The sequence below is a fragment of the Bufo bufo genome, unplaced genomic scaffold (genome assembly GCF_905171765.1).
Source record: "Bufo bufo unplaced genomic scaffold, aBufBuf1.1, whole genome shotgun sequence".
NCBI lineage: Eukaryota > Metazoa > Chordata > Amphibia > Anura > Bufonidae > Bufo > Bufo bufo.
In genome coordinates, this window is record NW_024400303.1 from 216,233 (window position 1) to 237,549 (window position 21,317).

At 49.1% G+C, this 21,317-nt stretch overlaps 2 protein-coding genes across 2 annotated transcripts in view; both read right to left on the reverse strand.

Moving 5' to 3' along the window:
- The window catches only part of LOC120983873 (stromal cell-derived factor 2-like), a 39,540-nt gene that overhangs the window by 12,239 nt on the left and 5,984 nt on the right, over positions 1-21,317 (reverse strand). The window contains exon 2 of the mRNA XM_040413262.1: positions 18,678-18,911. Within this exon, the coding sequence (XP_040269196.1) occupies positions 18,678-18,911 (234 nt within the window). The remainder of the gene's footprint in view (positions 1-18,677; positions 18,912-21,317) is intronic.
- Positions 3,714-5,396, reverse strand: LOC120983869. The gene is made up of 2 exons (XM_040413258.1): positions 5,220-5,396; positions 3,714-4,335 (listed from the first exon to the last, which is right to left on the reverse strand). The coding sequence occupies exons 1-2, from the start codon at positions 5,266-5,268 to the stop codon at positions 3,737-3,739; spliced, it is 648 nt and encodes a 215-aa protein (XP_040269192.1). The 5' UTR covers positions 5,269-5,396; the 3' UTR covers positions 3,714-3,736.

Here is a 21,317-nt window from a genome sequence, read left to right on the forward strand (position 1 = left end):
TATGAGCCTAGAGACAGTGATTCAACTTGAATTACTTAGTGGGCGCATTGTGCACTGTCTGTGGGGACAGTATTACTTTGTTGGGGCCCTGGGGCGCAAATTACGTAATGGGCAGTGCCCATTACGTAATTTGCCCGCCAGTGCCCCCACTAAGTAATACTAACTGCCCCCACAGACAGTGCACAACTCACTGCACACTGCCCATTACGTAATTTGCCCCCCAGTGCCCCCACTAAGTAATACTAACTGCCCCCACAGACAGTGCACAACTCACTGCACACTGCCCATTACGTAATTTGCCCCCCAGTGCCCCCACTAAGTAATAGTGCCCCACAGACAGTGCACAGTTGTGGCAGTATTACTTAGTGGGCCACTGGGGGGCAAATTACGTAATGGGCAGTGCGCAGTGAGTTGTGCACTGTCTGTGGGGGCAGTATTACTTTGTTGGGGCACTGGGGGGCAAATTACTTAATGGGCAGTGCCCATTACGTAATTTTCCCCCCAGTGCCCCCACTAAGTAATACTAAGTGGCTGAACAAATGCATGCCCTCGCAGGGGCAGCAGTGCAGCACAATCCACCATTATCCGGCCGGCCAGCAAGTACAGGAACAGCCAAACAGGAGGAGTCAGATCGATGACAGCCAGGTAGGAATCAGGAGAAGATGTTAGAACTTAGATGGATGGATCACAAGTAGGGGGCGTGGAGCGGGCGGCGGCTAGTCGGGATTCGGACTCGAGAGCACCGGCGCTCCCAGGCAGAGTGCGCTCTGCGCGGTGGCCTACTCTGCTTATAGGTGGCGCCGGCCCTGGATTCAAGCGACCCTGAGACAGAGTGAGTGACAGTCAGTGTCACTGTCCCAGAGTCCCAAAGTCCCACCCTGAGTGTGTAATTAGGTCAGTAGTTTACTTTGTTGGCATTGGCTGAGGGCAGGCAGGCTTTAGGGGTAATATATGATTATATGAGTTAAGTGCCAGTAAGTGTCATGAGAGCCAGGCCAAGGCTGCCAAGCAGATGGCACCATGGCACTGCAGTCAGAGTGCTGGTGAAGGATGACCAGGGACACTGAGACAGTACTGCCTCTCTGGGATGCCATCTGCCCATCTCTGCTGTCCATATACCAGGCCTACCCTGGTATATGGACAGCAGAGATGGGCAGATGGCATCCTCTGGGCAGTACTGTCTCTCTGGTCATCCTTCACCAGCACCCTGACTGCCACGGTCCTGCTTGGCCTGGCTCTCATGGCACTTCACTGCCTCGTGCTTGGCTATCAGCGCTGAGTGACTCAGTCACACTGCAACATTGACTGAGTCACTCAGTGCTGATAGCCAAGCATGAGGCAGTGAAGTGCCATGAGAGCCAGGCCAAGCAGGACCGTGGCAGTCCGGGTGCTGGTGAAGGAAGACCAGAGAGACAGTACTGCCCAGAGGATGCCATCTGCCCATCTCTGCTGTCCATATACCAGGTCTACCAGCATTAGCCATTGATATACCACCTGCCTGTCTGGTCACCCCACCTAACACTCACGGAGACAAGTGACTCAGACTGTTAGGTGTGGGGGGACCAGGCGGTATATGAAGGGGTAATACTGGTAGGCCTGGTATATGGACAGGAGAGATGGGCAGATAGCATCCTCTGGGGGTTGTATCTTACATGGGACTGTATGCTGGAGGAGCTGAAGGGAGAGTGATGTGTTTTACATGGGACTGTTTTACATCCCTTCCTTATGTGATTATTCTTTTTTTTTCTATCACCACAGGGACCTTGTTCTGGATCCAGCGGACATCACACCGACGCCAGCGACACCCTGGATGAGGTAGGACCAGATTTTATTAGGACTGGGTGAGTGTAGCCATGCATTGGGCTCTTTCACACGAGCGGATCCCGTGTGGCTAATCTGCTGTGTGAAAGAGAGCCAAGCCCCGCTCCGGACAGCAGAGACACCGAGCAGTAACATAATTGATAATGCTCTGTGCCTCTCTATGATCGTTTTGCTACAAAATCACGGTGACCACTTTATCTCCCTGTGATTTTTTAGTAAAAAGGTCACAGAGAGGCACGGAGCATTATCAATCGCGTTACTGCTCCGTGTCTCTGCTGTCCGGAATGGAGCTTGGCCCTCATTCACGCAGCGGACTAGCCACACGGGAAAGCCATTAGTAAGAAAATCTGCCGCTTCTTTATAAAAATCGGGGGGTAGGGGGGCCCCCGATACAAAGTTTGCACTGGGGCCCATAACACTCTAGTTACGCCACTGCAGGTGGCCCCACAGTCTAACTGACAGTGTAACCTTTCCCCTGCTTCTCTGTCAATGCTGAGTTCTAGTGGTACAAACCACTGTGACCCTGGACTGCTTACTGCTCCTATTTTATGAATAATAGTGAATACTGATTCTTCTGAGCTGCTGCTCTTGATCTGTGCAGCCATATGTATTCTGGCATGTGCTTTCTGCCTGCATACTCTAGAAAAATGCTTTTGCTTTTTGCATTTACTACAGGTTTCTCCATATGCAGGACAGTGGTCTCTCCCCCAGGGGTGGTTGTTTCCACAGTATCTACATCTGATTGTTTTTACTTTGCTTTCTTTCATGGGCTTTTTATAGGTTTTAGCAGTATAATGTACAGCTTCAGTTTCACTTTTGCTTTTATGCATTGCTTGTATTTGCATGAAGAGGGCACTGGCTATTTGTTCAGTCCCACTAGCTCAACCATCATCCTACCCCCAACCCCACATCCTAACCAAGAAATAAACACACCACACCACTGCTTGGATTTAATCGGCCACAGCAGCCGTTTATTGAATACATACAAAATAAATAACATAAGTTAACCCCTGACGAGGGAGGTCCTAGAAGCCCCAATAACTCCATAAACACTGGAACACCTGCGTCTCCATCTTGCCCCCAGCCGTTGAACCCAGCTCGGAGGCAGCAACTGATGGAACGCGTAATTAGTTCCTACCAGCTCCTCAATGAGAGTCCAGCCCCTCCCGCGGGGCCCTCCCATCCTCAGGTACCACCATATTCCTCCACTTCAAGGACCTCCCCCGCCTCCACGACTGCCGCGACATATAACACAACAACGCTCTCCTCATTCCACCTCCACTAGGGTCGGGTGGGTGGGCGTTTGTCTCCCCTGGCCGCACTGACCTCACTTCCGCCTCCTTCCTCAGTCACTGCTCCGGCCACGCCCCCCGCCGTCCTGGCAACTCCCGCCTTACCTCTTACACCGCCCCCACAAACATCTTAACCCTTTCCTCACCAGTCCTTCACCGCCCGGCCTCTTCATGCGCGTCCTCCCCCACCGCTGCGCTCCAGTCCGGCCTGACTTGAAGAGGGCACTGGCTATTTGTTCAGTCCCACTAGCTCAACCATCATCCTACCCCCAACCCCACATCCTAACCAAGAAATAAACACACCACACCACTGCTTGGATTTAATCGGCCACAGCAGCCGTTTATTGAATACATACAAAATAAATAACATAAGTTAACCCCTGACGAGGGAGGTCCTAGAAGCCCCAATAACTCCATAAACACTGGAACACCTGCGTCTCCATCTTGCCCCCAGCCGTTGAACCCAGCTCGGAGGCAGCAACTGATGGAACGCGTAATTAGTTCCTACCAGCTCCTCAATGAGAGTCCAGCCCCTCCCGCGGGGCCCTCCCATCCTCAGGTACCACCATATTCCTCCACTTCAAGGACCTCCCCCGCCTCCAAGAACGCGCAGCTTGACAACCTCAACCCTGCGCGTCCCTCCACACCCGCAACGCAATTTCAACACCACTCTGGATCCCCAGAGCCCACAAATCCGTACCAACCGCATTCAGGTGCACTCCATCTGCTCTCCAAAATGCACCCTCGCCTTTCTCCAACACCTCATGCCGCACCACCACACCGCCATTCCTTGCCATAAACCGGCCAACTGCTCTGTTCACCTTAATCCGCGCCTTATTAAGGCTCTCCACTGACCTCGCACCTCTCCACACCTTCCGCGGCACAATGTCTGACCAAACTGTTACGATCCCCGGAAACAACGCCCAAATCCTGAGCAAGTCAAACTTGACGTCACGGACCAATTCCCTAAAAGGACGCTTACCCAAATCATTCCCCCCTACATGTAAAACTAACACATCCGGAGGGCGATCCAATCGCACGAAATGATGCACCTCCCGCAAAACACCACCCCACAACATACCTCTAACCCCTAACCACCTGACCGTAGCGCACTCCGGACTAAAACCCAACTGTCGCCCACTCGGCCTTACATCTGCTCTGATCGCACCCCAGAACACATAGGAGTGCCCCAGAATCCATACCAAAGCCGCCTCCGTCCGACCTGTGAACACACAAAAAAGAACAAATTAAAACCCACCTAACACCAACCGTACCACTACAATAACGCTGGCCTAACATATGATTTCAACCGCACCGACTCCCAACGCCCAATCCTCCTAATCACCTCCTCACTGGCGCCCCACCTGGCTGCCTCAGTTGCCGCGCCAATTCTGAACGAATGACCAGAATACTCCTTGACCGGCACGCCCAAAAGCTTCAAACATTTTTTAAAAACCGCCAGGAACTGAAACCTGGACAAAAAGGAGCCATCCTCATGCCTAAGGAAAGGAACCTCATTATGCGGTAGCCCCGCACCGTAAGACCCTGCACACCGCACCGGACACATACTACAACCTGGTACCTGGAACAACGTAAAACGCTGCCCCCTGCCCTCCTGATCAGTTTTTGATCTCCGAATCCGGACATACACCCTATCCCCAGCTAACTCAACATCCTCACTCCTAAGTCCACCTGCTCTCCTCACACTGTCACACACCAACTCCCCCAAGCGAAAAGCACCGAAAAACGCCAAAGCAAATGCAGCCCTGAACAGCACTAACTCCCAATTGGAACTACAAACACAACTCAACCTCTCACCCATTTTCACCAGCAACTCGAAGGACACCGGCCTCCGATAATCCGGCACCCTGCCTGCTCCCCTACGCCACCCTTTCAACACCTGCCTAACCAAAAAACCCTTAGTCAAATCCGGCAACCCCCGCAACTTAAAGCCAAACGCTACCCCCGCAATCAAGTGGTTCACCTTTGACACCGACCACCCCTCACCCTTCAACTGTCCTAACAACATCAACAACCTCACATCACCATCCCCTACACCAGCCCCCCAGGACCCGTTCCAAGATTCCCAAGTCGCCCACGCCTTACCATACTCCCTCCAGGTACCCGGGCTCAACGAATCCCTCAACATCCCCATCACTTCTCCTCCAGGATCCCCCACAGCCACGGCGGACACTCCAGACCTTCCGGTTCCGCCTCTGGCGCAAGAAGCCGAAACCGCTCCCACTGTAAACGAGAAAGAGAATCCGCCACTGAATTAGACACACCAGCCACATGTTCTGCCACCAACCACATATTAATCGACAAACATCGCAATACCAGAAACTGTAACAGCCTAACCACCGGCGGGGAAGATGCGGACAAACTGTTGATAGCCTGCACCACCCCCAAATTGTCACAATGAAAACGCACCTTCCTGTTTTCAAATTTCTCACCCCACAATACCACCGCCATCACAATGGGAAAAAGTTCCAACAACGCCATGTTCCTCACCCAACCCCGAATTACCCACGAATCCGGCCATACCCCCGCACACCATTGTCCTTGGCAATAAGCCCCAAAACCCACTCCCCCCGACGCATCGGTGTACAACTCGAACTCCACACTATCACACAACTCCGCCATCACTAAAGACCTGCCATTGTACTGACCCAAAAACTCTGCCCACACCCTTAAATCCCCTTTCAACTCCTTGCGCAACCTGATAAAATGATACGGCGCTGACACCCCCGCCGTAGCAGCAGCCAGTCGTCTACAAAAAATTCTACCCATTGGCATAATTTGACAAGCGAAATTTAATTTACCCAACAATGACTGCAACTCCCTCAGCCTAATCTTCTCCCTGCCCAAGGCCCTATCAATCTCCAAACGCAAATCCACCAACTTATCCAGCGGAAGCCTGCACTCCATCCGCTCAGTATCTATGACAATCCCCAAAAAACACAACTCTGTCACCGGCCCAAACGTTTTCTCATGCGCCAATGGTACCCCAAAACGCGCAAAAACCGACTGCACCGTGTGCAGCAACAAAGAACACACCCGCGAATTCGCCGGCCCTAAACACAAAAAATCGTCTAAATAATGGATAACGGATGAACAACCTGAAACTTCCACCACTACCCATTCCAAAAACGAGCTGAAGGTCTCAAAATATGCACATGACAGAGAGCACCCCATCGGCAAACACCTATCCACGAAATATTCGCCATCCCAAAAACAACCCAACAAACCCATGCTCTCCACGTGTACCGGAAGCAACCGAAAGGCCGCCTCCACATCCACCTTAGCCATCAACGCCCCCTGCCCCAACCGCCTCACCCATCTTACAGCCGCATCAAAGGAGGTATATACCACCGAACAAAGTTCAGGATCTATACCATCATTGACCGACGCACCTTTTGGATAAGACAAATGATGAATGAGCCGAAACTTATTCGGCTCCTTCTTAGGCACCACACCTAACGGGGACACCCTCAAACCCAGAATCGGCGGCTCCTTGAAAGGACCCGCCATCCGCCCCAACTCCACTTCCTTCTTTAACTTTTCCGCCACAACCCCTGCGTGAACAAGCGCGGACCTAAGATTCTTAAGAACCGTAGGCCCCGCCGTAACCACTGATGGAATACGAAAGCCAAACCTAAAACCATCCCCCAACAACCCGGCTGCCACCCGATCCGGATATCTATCTAGGAACACCTGCATCTCTTCCACCCGCACCGGCGTCCGTCCCTTTTCCAGCACCATCACCCCCCCTATTCTTACCCCCTTTGAAGCAACGGTTAGCTCCATGGGCTCCCCCACACCCCGTGCACTCGTGCTTAAATTTGCACTTGGCACCAAATCTGCAACTTCCTTCATTAAAAAGGAAGCACAACCCTTTTGCCGATGCTGCTGCCAACGCCCCGGGGGATGACCCCCCGGACTCCCCCCGAAAGGACTGCCCAGCCCTAGGAGGCGCCGTCACCCTCAACCACAACCCCATATCCTTATGATCCCACCGGATATCAGGCCTCACCGCCTTACGCTGCCGGAACTGCTCGTCATAACGGAGCCAGCCCGCACCCCCATACACCCTATAAGCCTCCCCTATAGCGTCCTGGTAGCAAAAAAGCGCCGAACAGCATTCCGGCGCCCGTTCACCAATGACACTTGCTAATATGGCAAACGCCTGTAGCCAATTAGCAAAAGTACGTGGAATCAATCGATGCCTACGCTTATCCTCTTCCTCCTTTTTCCCATCATCCTTCTTACCCCTATCCAGGTTAAACCTTTCCAACGGGAGCAGCGAGAATATCTCTACATACTCCCCCTTCCAGATCTTTTCTCTCACTTCCTGCTTTAAATGAGCCCCCAGCGGCCCCTCAAAGCACACGTACACCTCACCCCGAGCCCTATCATCCAACCTTTGCCCCTCCTCCTCCCCCCCCGCTTGCGTCTCCACTGACACCGACCCTGCCCCTGCCGTACCAACCTGCGTCCCTGACCCTAGCCCCGGCACCACTCCCCACCCCGGCAAAGGAGACCCAGCGCCAGCACCCATACCTGACAACCAACCCGCCAATCCCCCCAAAAACTGCCCCAAACCTTTACCAAATTCACCCATGTTTTCACCCCCCCCCCCCACCCGGGAAACCCTGAGCTAAAACAGATCCCCAACCAATCTCACCAGGCACCACGGGCGCTGTGACTCCCGCTGCCGTAGATCCTGACTCCCGCCGTAATGCCACTTCACCCTCAAAGCTCCTGGACGTCGACGGCTGCTCCTCCTGGACCATCTGCACGACCCTCTGCACCACGCTGGCTGGACGCCTGGACGAGACCGCAGCACCCACCACCGCAAGGGGATCTTCCTCCACGCTGCTGGAATCTTCTCTGGGCCTGCCCTGGAACTCCTCTCCCCTCAGAGCAGCCCGAGGAAGCCTGATACTATCTGACTGCCGAGTGGACCGCCCGCTTAAGGAAGGCCTGGGCCGGTCCACCGTCCCTGGTCCCGCATCCGAGTCGACTGCTGCAGGGAACGGGGGAAGGGGCGTCCCGCTCCTATCAGGGCCCCACCGAGAATCGGGATTCCTCCCACGGCGAGAGCGGCTCGCAGGAGGCTGAGCGGCCGCTCTCCGCCGCCGAGGGTCCACAGGGGGGCTCCCTATTCGGCGCCGGGCCCGGGGGGTGATTTCAGGGCTTAGGCGTGCCGGCGGGATACTCCGCCGCAGCCGGGCAGCCCTAGCAATGGGGGTAGCCACCGGAGCAGGCGATACAATGCAGGCGCCCACCTGCTCCTGTAGCCAGCCAGGCCCCCTCACCTCCGCTTCTCGCCTCAGCCTCTCCAGCATCTCCTCCACCGACATCCCTGGCGCCGACATCATGAGGCCCGTCCTGCACGTTTGTCTCCCCTGGCCGCACTGACCTCACTTCCGCCTCCTTCCTCAGTCACTGCTCCGGCCACGCCCCCCGCCGTCCTGGCAACTCCCGCCTTACCTCTTACACCGCCCCCACAAACATCTTAACCCTTTCCTCACCAGTCCTTCACCGCCCGGCCTCTTCATGCGCGTCCTCCCCCACCGCTGCGCTCCAGTCCGGCCTGACTTTTCTGTAAGTTTATGGCTTCTACACATATCAATGGCTCTCTGTAGGTTCAGGTCTGGTACTCTGAGCATTCGCTTTCTAGCATTAATGTCTTTTGATCCCAGAACTATTCTGTCTCTGATAAGTTCATCATGTAATACTCCAAACTCACATGTAGCGGCTAGCTGCCTCAGTCTAGTCACATACTGATCTATAGTTTCCAATGGGCCTTGGTTTGTGGTATTGAATATGTACCTCTCATAAATGATGTTACGTGAAGGCATAAAATGGCTCTGTAATGCATCCAGAGTTTTCTCTATGTCCTGCTTGTCGGCATCAGAGAGTGAGAGGTGCTGATAAATACGCAGACCGTCTCTCCCCATCACTGAGCGCAGTGTCGCTATCCTTACCTTGGAGTCTTTCTTATCAAGTTCAGTTGCCACCTCATAATCTTCCCACTGGGATTTGAAATATGTCCAGTTAACTGCCAGGTCCCCTTTACAGTCCATGGGAGACGGCACAGGGAAGTTGTTTGCAGCCATTTTCTGTAACACGGTGTGTCTCTTATTAATAAATTACCAGAGAAACTATTCTTGTTGATCTTTTGTTCTGATATTAGGACTTTAGTGGTTTCTACAACACCAAAGCCCTCTCCACTTCTGACACCATGTTTCCTGAGGTGATGTGAGGTAATTCAACAAACTTTATTCAGACACAAACAATATAACAAAGGTTATAAACTGTCATATCTATATAGCCTACAGGTGGCAGTAAACATGTTAACATGTATAACTCCTAACAAAACCCAACACCTTATTCTGCAACTAACTAATGTAAAATTCTCACTCGACACTTATATGTTTTTACTGAACATGCCTCCAACGGTACTAAAGAAACATGTACTCTACTTAGTGCTTCGTATATTGTCGGCAACTAGACGCCTTATAGCTAAATACTGGAAAAGACAGGACATACCGACTCGGCCTGACCTAATCTCCAGTGTTATGGATGTTAGACGAATGGAACACCTAACCGCGCTTTTCAATAACACTACAGACAAATTTCATAAAGTATGGCAGCCGTGGGACACATTCACAGAGATCATTGTGTAGCATTCCTCCCCCCCCCTCTACCCTCTTGTGTCTTGTCTTTTGACCATTGTAACTCAATTGTTATATATTACATAAACATATTCGAGGACTGTTCTTGTCCAGTTATATTACTATTGGGTTCAGCCTCTTTGGTTGTAAACTAGCCTGCTCAAATTTACCTTTCTATTGATTGTGGTTTATACCAATATGTGTTGGCAGAAATGGAACTGCTTGGTATGCATTTTTGAAAATTATTTGCAATGTCAAATCTTTCATGTATGCTGGTCACTTGGATGTTAACAGATTTCACAAAGAAATGTTTATGTTTCTTATATACCGTATTTTTCGCTTTATAAGACGCACCTGATTATAAGACGCACCTAGGTTTTTGAGGAGGAAAATAAGAAAAAAAATATTTTGAACCAAAAGGTGTGCTTTTGGTGGATTTTGAACTAATGGTCTGGGGATGACACTGTTATGGGGCTCTGTGGATGACGCACTGTTATGGGGGGGATCTATGGATGATGCACTGTTATGGGGGGATCTATGGATGATGCACTGTTATGGGGGGGAATCTGTGGATGATGCACTGTTATGGGGGGGATCTATGGATGATGCACTGTTATGGCGGATGTGTGCTGTGAAACATAGGACCATGAGGGGGGCCAGCATAAGATGCTATATGTGTGGGTGACACACATATAGCATCTTATGCTGGTCCCCCTCATGGCCCTATGTTTCACAGCATTACAGTACTTTATTGTTTGTATGTAAAATTTTTCTTTAATCCTGAATTAATCGCTCTCCTTTTGATAAACTAGCTGACACGGATGTATCGCGGGCCGCTATGCTGCACAGTGTGGCCGGCGATACATCAGTCACAGTGCGGGGAGGGAGGAGGGGCTGGAGGCAACTCACAGCGGGGCCCGGTGCAGTCACTGTAGTACACCGGGCCCCGTGCACAGAAGTCTCTTAGTATGTAAAATCTTTCATTAATGCTTTATACCATAAATCGCTCTCCTTTTGATAAACTTTACTAGCCTAATCGCCTGCATCAGTACTCACTATGAATGTAGCGTGCGGTCCCTCCGGCGCATGACTTCATCCTGCTCCTGCTTCATTAATGAAGTGGGAGGAGCGTGACGTCAGTCACACGCCGGCCGGACCGCACGCTACATTCATAGTGAGTACTGATGCAGGCGATTAGGCTAGTAAAGTTTATCAAAAGGAGAGCGATTTATGGTATAAAGCATTAATGAAAGATTTTACATACTAAGAGACTTCTGTGCGCGGGGCCCGGTGTACTACAGTGACTGCACCGGGCCCGCTGTGAGTTGCCTCCAGCCCCTCCTCCCTCCCTGCACTGTGACTGTATCGCCGGCCACACTGTGCAGAATAGCGGCCCGCGATACATCCGTGTCAGCCCTGTAAAAAAAGTCAACCATCGTTTTATAAGACGCACTGTCATTTTCCCCCCACTTTTGGGGGGGGGGAAAGTGCGTCTTATAAAGCGAAAAATACGGTACTTCCTTCAATAAAAAGACAATTATAAAAATAAAAAAAAGTGGTTGTCCGGGTTCAGCTCTGTCATTTTTTTCCCTCTCTGATAATATATATTACAAAGTTTCTTATATTCACCCATAGAAATGATTTATACAGTTTGCTGAAGGTACGGTAACCATTTAAAGCATTCCTTAGCTTTTGTAAAACTTTAGCTGTAGTACCACTTTAAATCATTATCCCATAGACCAGGGGTGCACACAACCTTTTTTGGTCTGAGGGCCGCATTGTCACAACGCTCTATTTCAAGGGGCCGCAAATAAAAATAAATGTTGATGAGCGCTCATTTGCATCAGCCTATTACACAGGCCAATGTAAAGTGATTGGGGAGGAGTGATCGCCATCACAGTCCTTCCTCCTTCATTTAGTTATATTGATTATCGGCAGCACATCCCTGATTACACAAAGATGTGCGGCGCGATTATACCGGCCAGTTATTATGAATGAGCGTTCTTATGAAGAGATTTCCCAGTGAAAATGAATTTCGAACACGTTCCTGCAGCATGGCCCCTTAAATCAAAGTTAAACTTACCTGCTCCCCTACCGGTGCGGTCCTCCGCACTGCCCCTGCTGCATCCATTTTCCGGTACCCGCGCTGTTTTCACCTGGCTGTGCATGGCCATGGTCACATACACCTCTCAAGCCAATGACTGGCTTCAGCAGTGATGTGGCCACAAGCAGCATGTCACCACTGAAGCCAATCATTGACTGGAGAGGCGTATGTGACCATGGCCATGCACTGCCAGGTGTAAACAGCGCGGGAACCGGAAGATGGAGGCAGCGCAAAAGACCAGGGCGGCATGGAGCATGTAAATATAAATCTTTTAATTCAGGGGCAGTGCTGCAGGAACCTGTTAAAAAGTCTTTTTTACAGAAAAAACCCAGTAAAAGTGGCGACATTTCCTTCCATCCTGCCTCCTATTCATAAATCAGAGCTTTCCTTTACTGCAGAGGCTGGCGCTCATTGGTTATTACCACCTCCTGCCCCCCAGTTACAGGCGCCATGTATTAACCAGTAAGCACTTTACCTTACTAGTGGGGAAAGTGTTTATTGGTTAACACTTTAATAACCAGGCCTAAACAGTCAATTTTTTTGTGAGCGCACGTGGTGGTTCAAACATTTGGAACTTTATGTTTTATGTGTCGTGACTACCGAAATAATTTTTGCAACAATTTTTTACTTGACACATAGGGCCTTATAATTTATTTTTATTTTTTATTTGGGGGAAAAAAACTGTACAAAACATTTTTTTAAAGTATTTTCAAACTATAGCTCTTTATTCTTTAAATATGAAAAAATTGACACCAAAATAAATTACTCTAATTAGTTCCCTATTTTGTGTCAGTTGTTTTGTTATCTAATAATATGTATGGTTTCACGTGAATAGGGCGATAATGGTGACCGTTTTGGTTGGTGTGGGTGTTTTGTCTTCTATGTATTTTATTATTTTTTTGTGTTTTTAACCTAATTTTTAATATATTTCTGCTACTAAATATATCCCCCAAAAGGTAATAAAAAGACCTTTGGGGGGACACTGACACTTTGTTAATTTTTCACTTTTTCCTTTTATTTGTATTTTATTATATTTTTTTTTATAACTGGTTTATTACTTTTTTTTATTTTTATACACTGCTCCAAAAAATAAAGGGAACACAAAAATAACACATCCTAGATCTGAATTAATTAAATATTCTTCTGAAATACTTTGTTCTTTACATAGTTGAATGTGCTGACAACAAAATCACACAAAGATTAAAAAATGGAAATCAAATTTTTCAACCCATGGAGGTCTGGATTTGGAGTCACACTCAAAATTAAAGTGGAAAAACACACTACAGGCTGATCCAACTTTGATGTAATGTCCTTAAAACAAGTCAAAATGAGGCTCAGTAGTGTGTGTGGCCTCCACGTGCCTGTATGACCTCCCTACAACGCCTGTGCATGCTCCTGATGAGGTGGCGGACGATCTCCTGAGGGATCTCCTCCCAGACCTGGACTAAAGCATCTGCCAACTCCTGGACAGTCTGTGGTGCAACGTGACGTTGGTGGATAGAGCGTGACATGATGTCCCAGATGTGCTCAATTGGATTCAGGTCTGGGGAACGGGCAGGCCAGTCCATAGCATCAATGCCTTCGTCTTGCAGGAACTGCTGACACACTCCAGCCACATGAGGTCTAGCATTGTCTTGCATTAGGAGGAACCCAGGGCCAACCGCACCAGCATATGGTCTCACAAGGGGTCTGAGGATCTCATCTCGGTACCTAATGGCAGTCAGACTACCTCTGGCGAGCACATGGAGGGCTGTGCGGCCCTCCAAAGAAATGCCACCCCACACCATTACTGACCCAATGCCAAACCGGTCATGCTGGAGGATGTTGCAGGCAGCAGAACATTCTCCACAGCGTCTCAAGACTCTGTCACGTCTGTCACATGTGCTCAGTGTTAACCTGCTTTCATGTGTGAAGAGCACAGGGCGCCAGTGGCGAATTTGCCAATCTTGGTGTTCTCTGCAAATGCCAAACATCCTGCATGGTGTTGGGCTGTAAGCACAACCCCCACCTGTGGACGTCGGCTGTGGACGTCGGCCCTCATATCACCTTCATGGAGTCTGTTTCTGACCGTTTGAGCAGACACATGCACATTTGTGGCCTGCTGGAGGTCATTTTGCAGGGCTCTGGCAGTGCTCCTCCTGTTCCTCCTTGCACAAAGGCGGAGGTAGCAGTCCTGCTGCTGGGTTGTTGCCCTCCTACGGCCTCCTCCACGTCTCCTGATGTACTGGCCTGTCTCCTGGTAGCGCCTCCATGCTCTGGACACTACGCTGACAGACACAGCAAACCTTCTTGCCACAGCTCGCATTGATGTGCCATCCTGGATAAGCTGCACTACCTGAGCCACTTGTGTGGGTTGTAGACTCCGTCTCATGCTACCACTAGAGTGAAAGCACCGCCAGCATTCAAAAGTGACCAAAACATCAGCCAGGAAGCATAGGAACTGAGAAGTGGACTGTGGTCACCACCTGCAGAACCACTCCTTTATTGGGGGTGTCTTGCTAATTGCCTATAATTTCCACCTGTTGTCTATCCCATTTGCACAACAGCATGTGAAATTGATTGTCACTCAGTGTTGCTTCCTAAGTGGACAGTTTGATTTCACAGAAGTGTGATTGACTTGGAGTTACATTGTGTTGTTTAAGTGTTCCCTTTATTTTTTTGAGCAGTGTATATTTTTGCCACATAATACCGTATTTTTCACCCCATAAGACGCACCCCCCCCCCCTAAAAGTGGGGAGAAACGCCCCTGCATCTTATGGGGCGAATACTAATGAAGAGCTTCCATTATGGAAGCGCTCATTAGTACCGGAGGACCGGGAAGCGGTGTAGTCTCTGTACTCACCGCTTCCTGGTCCTCAGCTGTCGGCTGTGCAGGGATGCGCACAGAGTGAGTGCGCTCTGTGATCTCACGCTGTGCGCAGCCTTCACAGCACAGCTGACAGCAGGAGGAAGTGGATCGAATTTTAAAGTTTTCTGTGGCATGGGGGCTCATATGGGAGCTACTAAGAGGCATGGGGGCACATATGGTGGCTGCACATAGGCATGGGGGCTGCTAAGAGGAATGGGGGCTCATATAGGGGCTGATGAGAGGCAATGGGGGCTAATGAGAGGCAATGCAGCTCTTATCTGAGGTCTGATTGGGGGTCATTCACATTGGGGTCTGATCTGAGGTCTTATTAACATTGGGGGTCTGATAGGGGCTGTGAGCTGAGGTCTGATTAATATTGAGGTTCTGACTGCTGGTCTGACCTGAGGGTTAATGAAAAATATTTTTTTCTTATTGTTCTCCTTTAAAAAAAATATGGGTATGTCCTCCAAGGGGTCATAAAAAGACTGTTGGGGGACAATGAACTGCCTTACCAAACACGGCAGGTGGCAGTCCGGACATCGTTGGGGCACATCAGTGACATCCCTCTTCACCAATAAGAGAGCCTTTGTGATTTATCCAGCCCCAAGCATGGCTTGCCTTACTGTATCACCCAGGACATAGTACATTTGTTTATCTATTTTTTTATCTATGATGTTATTTACAACTATTATCCTCCTCTAACCGACCCCCTGATGAACCGTGGTGGGGAAATGCGTCGGGGTTAAAATTGACATCATTATTTGTGTGAAATTTCTAACGTGCAGGGTTGTACAGGGCCAGACAGGGCAGGCACGGGGACAGGGAGATCCCACCATCATCCCTGGGCAAAGGGTTAACCTAGGGTGGGTACAGGGAGAGAATCATCCCCAGCACCCATCAAAAGTGCCCTAACCTTCCCCCAAAACCTATACCTATCACTAATGTCACAAGTGCCCTTGTGGAATTTGCACTATTTACATCTTATTAATTTCACCTATTCACGGTGGTAGCTGGGCGACATCATGTCCTGATATTTTTCGGTCACCCAGTTATCACAGGGTGATGTGTTTTGCTTTTTAATTGAACCAATAAAAGTTACATTTTAAAGGGTCCAAACCTCTAGGCTAATATTGGGGGACAATGAACACTATTATTTTGCACTTTTTTTTATTTTACTTGTAGTTTATTATTTTTTTTTAAATGTTTTAAATAGTTTTCTATAATTTTTTTTATTTTTATATACGTATATATTTTTGCAACACAAAATGTCCCCCAATGGATCATAAAAATGTTCTTTTATTTATTTTTTTTAAATAATTTTTTAACATTTTTTTTTTTATATATATATTTTTTCCACATAATTTGTCCCCAAGAGGTCACTGAAAGACCTTTAGGAGACAATAGGAGATTTTTTTGCACTAGTTCCACTGTAACTGGTACATCCAAAGGAGCCCAAGTTACAGGGAAACCAACCTGCTTCGTACAAGACAGAGCTGAGCAGGGTCTCCTGACCCTCCAGGCTCTGCTCTCCTCTGCCTAAAACCGGGTCCATCCTGCATAGTCCACCGCTCACCTATCTGAGGAGAAGGCAGAAGCGCTGATACACTGCTTCTGCCTTCTCCTTGGCTCGCCTACTGTCACGACAGCCGTGAACAGACCTGCTCCTGTTACAGTGCGGGAGCAGAAGCTGTAATGCTGTCTCGTGTGACGCTCATGGCAGAAACATAGCTGATCACACGATCATCTGTGTTTCTGTCCAGGAGGATGGGGGCGGCAAACCTTGGCTCTGGGGGCCGCATGCGGCCCGCCGGCTGTGCACCCCTGCCATAGACAGTCTACAGGTTTTAAAGGACAACTAACCTTTTATATAACTTTTTTAAACAATTCTAAATAGCATATGATTCATTTCTGTAATACAATTTATTTTCTTTACTGTTTTATGATAAAATAGGCCTCCGAAATTTAGGCTGCTATAGCTCTTTCAAATCTGTACACTGCTGACATGTATGCCGTGTATGGAGTCCACAAAACTGCATGCACAGTGAGCTCTGTACTGGCAGGAGTGCACATAGCTGCTCTGCCTGTGTCTGATCCTCACAGCTAAAACCTGACATAACATATAGGCCTCATGCACACGACCGTTCCGTTTTTTGCTGTACGCAAAACACGGAAGCCGCCCGTGTGCCTTCCGCAATTTGCGGAACGGAACAGGCGGCCCATTGTAAAAATGCCTATTCTTGTCTGCAAAACAGACACGAATAGAACATGTTATATTTTTTTTGCGTGGCCACGGAACGGAGCAACGGATGCGGACAGCACACAGAGTGCTGTCCGCATCTTTGGCGGCCCCATTGCAGTGAATGGGTCCGCACCCAAGCCGCAAATACTGCGGCTTGGATGCGGACCAAAACAACGGTTGTGTGCATGAGGCATAAGGTGCAGGTGTCCCGGAACCATGTACTAAGCAGTGCTTTTAGCCGAGTGGACCGGGCACAGGCAGGGGCTCTGCATAGAACACTGCTGCTCCTGCCTGAGCCCGCTCTGCTCAGCTAAAGCCTGGTATAGCACATCGATTCAGGAGACCTCGCACCTACGAGCTATGCCAGGCTTTAGCGGAGCAGAGCGGGCACAGGCAGAAGTAGCAATGTGTGCCCCTATGCCTGCAGTTACAGAGGAAGCTGTACATCGCGTATACATGTCAGCAATGTACAGATTCCGGAGCGCTATAGACACTCTGAACTTTAGGGGCCAATTTGGTCATTAAAAGAGTGAAATAAACACAGTATCATATTTTTCGAACTATAAGACGAAAAAAAGTGAGGGAAAATGGCAGTGTTTCTTATAGTCCAAATGATACTGAACACTTCCATTATGGATGCAAAGGGCACAGGGATCTATAAGGGAAGCGCAGCATTGGCTTTACTCACCACTCCTCTGCACTGTGTCCTGACTGCTTACAGCAGGCGCACACTATAACCTGATGCTGTGTGATGTCACGTCATAGTGCAGCACTGGGCTTGGAAGACGACTAGGGAGCGGCGAGTGCAGGACGAGGCTCCGGTCTGGAGCAGAAGAGGTAAGTTTTGCTTGTTTTTGGTCTGATGGTGCTTGGGGGTTTGATCTGAAGAGGAATGGGGGTCTAATACAGAGGTCGGAGGAATAATGGAAAATATATTATAGCCCGAAAAATATGGTATATTACAGAAGTGCCCTCCGCACTCTCTGAGGGATACATGCGGCAGCCAATGGCTGCACAAATCTGCTGATTATCCATCAATTTTACCCGCAAAATTCTGTGGTCAATGGCTGTTACATATGAGCAGTGTTTTGGCTGCACGCAGATGTCGCACTGTGGTTTACATCCGAAAATTATGTTTATGTGACTGAGAAGTTTTGTGAACATTGAAAGGAGATTACAGGAAGGTGAGGAAGAAGATACGTTCCCCAGATAAACAGTACGATCTTTTCCAAGATTTTAGGAGTGCTCTTGGATTTTTCAATACTACATTCTTGGGAGCCACATCTGTGATTAAATATCACACTAATATTACTTGCTTTGGGACCAATAAGAAAAATTAAATTTAAGGTGATCGGAACTAGATTTGTTTTTTCTTTTCCTGTGTAAAAATCCATGTTTGTCTGCCGCCCACTGCTTTGTTGCAACTCCCTGGCTCTATTCACTGGACTTCTGGTCCCTGTCTGTCCAATTTCCGCATGGATCGTGTCACGTGCTCCATTGCAGCCAATGATTGGCCTCAGCGGTAATGTGTCCCCAAGATGCACATCATGTGACAGGACATGCTTCTTTGGGACATGACACCGCTGAGGCCAGTCACTGGCTGCAGTGGAGCACATGACCTAATCCATGCAGAAGCTGACAGAAAAATGGAAAAAAATTAATTTATATAATTTTTTGTTATCATGGAACCCACCTGGTTTCCTGATAATGGAGATGTGAAGTGATGGCTGTGTAGATTTCGTCCTGTATTGACATGTGTTAGACGGATAAAGTGTCCACATTTAACCAATGTTCCTCTTTCACAAACAGTCGACGTCTTCCCACGGATTCGCCAGTAACTGTTACCATCGTCTGCGGCCGTAACTCCAGTCACCGACTGCTGCCCACTGCCTGGGGTGAGGAGATAAGGAACAATCACTTTGGACACCTAAAGCTTTTAGATGTAGAATAAAAAGGAGACAAAAACTGCGCCAGAAATGCGTTTCATGTGGTTCGGGCGTCGGAGGAATCTTTACTTGTTAGTTAGTTCAAGGTTCCTTACGTTGAGTCAGGGGTGATGTCAATTACCGTCTCTGCGGTTATGTCCGTAACTATGCGTGTTGATCAGCTGATATTTCCGATATGATGAGGTGTCTTTTTCAATATAAGGATCCCAACCGCTATACGCGTTTCAAAGCCTCTGACCTCTTCCTCAGTAGCTACGGTAATTGACATCACCCCTGACTCAACGTAAGGAACCTTGAACTAACTAACCAGTAAAGATTCCTCCGACGCCCGAACCACATGGAACGCTAGTAAGACGCAGGACGCCAGCTACACGTGGGGTCCACAGTAATAAGTTGTGAGCAGGTTCCAACTACCACGGGCTGATACGTACAAGCCGGACTTCAAATAGTGAGTACAATTGAACATTTACACTCACGGATATACCGCATAAGACTGTGAACTGTTCTTACCAATAATATAATATACGATTGAGACTCTGAAGCGCTAGGAACATAGGTTCAGCGTTTATAAGGACACATGAGAATTTTTATATAAATTTTTAAATATGTTTTAGAGATATTGGATATATATCTGAAGTCATCAATTCTAACAAACCGCGATATTTCACAACAGACCGAGATATTTTGTATTTTATATATTTTATATACTGTCTATTTCTATTCTATTTATTGTAGGTATGTTATATTGTTATGAATTAATGACTATCTAATAAATAAGTTACAATAAATCAGACCTGATGTATAGCAACAGATATTGAGTGCCCACTATAAAACATATTTATAATTCTTAACCCCCTATTGTGGTCAGGGTGAACCAGGGCCGGCCTTAGGTGTTCAGGCGCCCTGTGCGAGCTAACCTTGTGGCCCCCCCCCCCCCCCAAAAAAAAAAAAAAAACACTGCTTGTTGCTGGCATCATGGCATAGGCTGGCTGACTATCCAACCAAGTAGTTACCAGCCCACACACCCCAAAGGCCGGTGTAATGTTATACTTCCCTACTTCGTGAGATTTCCCTACCCTCGTCACTTCCAGTCGCACCGGACATGACGTGAGGAGGTGTGCAGCGCCGCGCAGGCGCACAACGACAGGTTAGGGAAGTTTCACAGCAGAGTGCGCATGCGCCAGGAGCCTCACCAGCGGTTAGGGAAGGGAAAAATTACGTACGGGCCAGTGCTTTTTCCCTACCCTAACCGCTGGTGAGGCTCCCAGCGCATGCGCAGTGTCGGCCGGTGTCCAGCTGAGAACATCCATCCGATCACCGCACCTGTGCACTGGCCCATAATTTTTCCCTACCCTAACCGCCGGCGAGGCTCCCAGCGCATGCGCACTCTGCTGTGAAATTTCCCTAACCCATCGTTGTGCGCAGTGCGCCCCCCCAATATAATAAACATTGGTGGCGCAGTGCGCCCCCCCAACACCCCAGTATAATAAACATTGGTGGCGCAGTGCGCCCCCCCCAATATAATAAACATTGGTGGCGCAGTGCGCCCCCCCCAATATAATAAACATTGGTGGCGCAGTGCGCCCCCCCCCAATATAATAAACATTGGTGGCGCAGTGCGCCCCCCCCCCCCAATATAATAAACATTGGTGGCGCAGTGCGCCCCCCCTCAATATAATAAACATTGGTGGCGCAGTGCGCCCCCCCTCAATATAATAAACATTGGTGGCGCAGTGCGCCCCCCCCAACACCCCAGTATAATAAACATTGGTGGCGCAGTGCGCCCCCCCCAGTATAATAAACATTGGTGGCGCAGTGCGCCCCCCCAACACCCCAGTATAATAAACATTGGTGGCGCAGTGCGCCCCCCCCCAATATAATAAACATTGGTGGCGCAGTGCGCCCCTCCCCAATATAATAAACATTGGTGGTGCAGTGCGCCCCCCCTCAATATAATAAACATTGGTGGCGTAGTGGGCAGTGCCAATGAGGGTTAAAAAATAATTAACTCACCTCCTCCAATTGATCGTCTTCTGTTCTTTCTTCACCATGGTAATGGGTCATGTGATGAGCTCAGTGACGTCACCACAGGTCCTAAAGAAAACAGGAGACCGGCAGCTATGCGATCAACTGGAGGAGGTGAATTAATTTTTTTTTATTATTTTTTAACCCTCACTGGCACTTCCCACTGTGCCACCAATGTTTCTTATACTGGGGTGTTGGGGGGGGGGCGCACTGTGCCACCGTTTCTTATACTGGGGTGTTGGGGGGGGGGGCCGCACTGTGCCACCGTTTCTTATACTGGGGTGTTGGGGGGGGGGGCCGCACTGTGCCACCGTTTCTTATACTGGGGTGTTGGGGGGGGGGGGCGCACTGTGCCACCAACG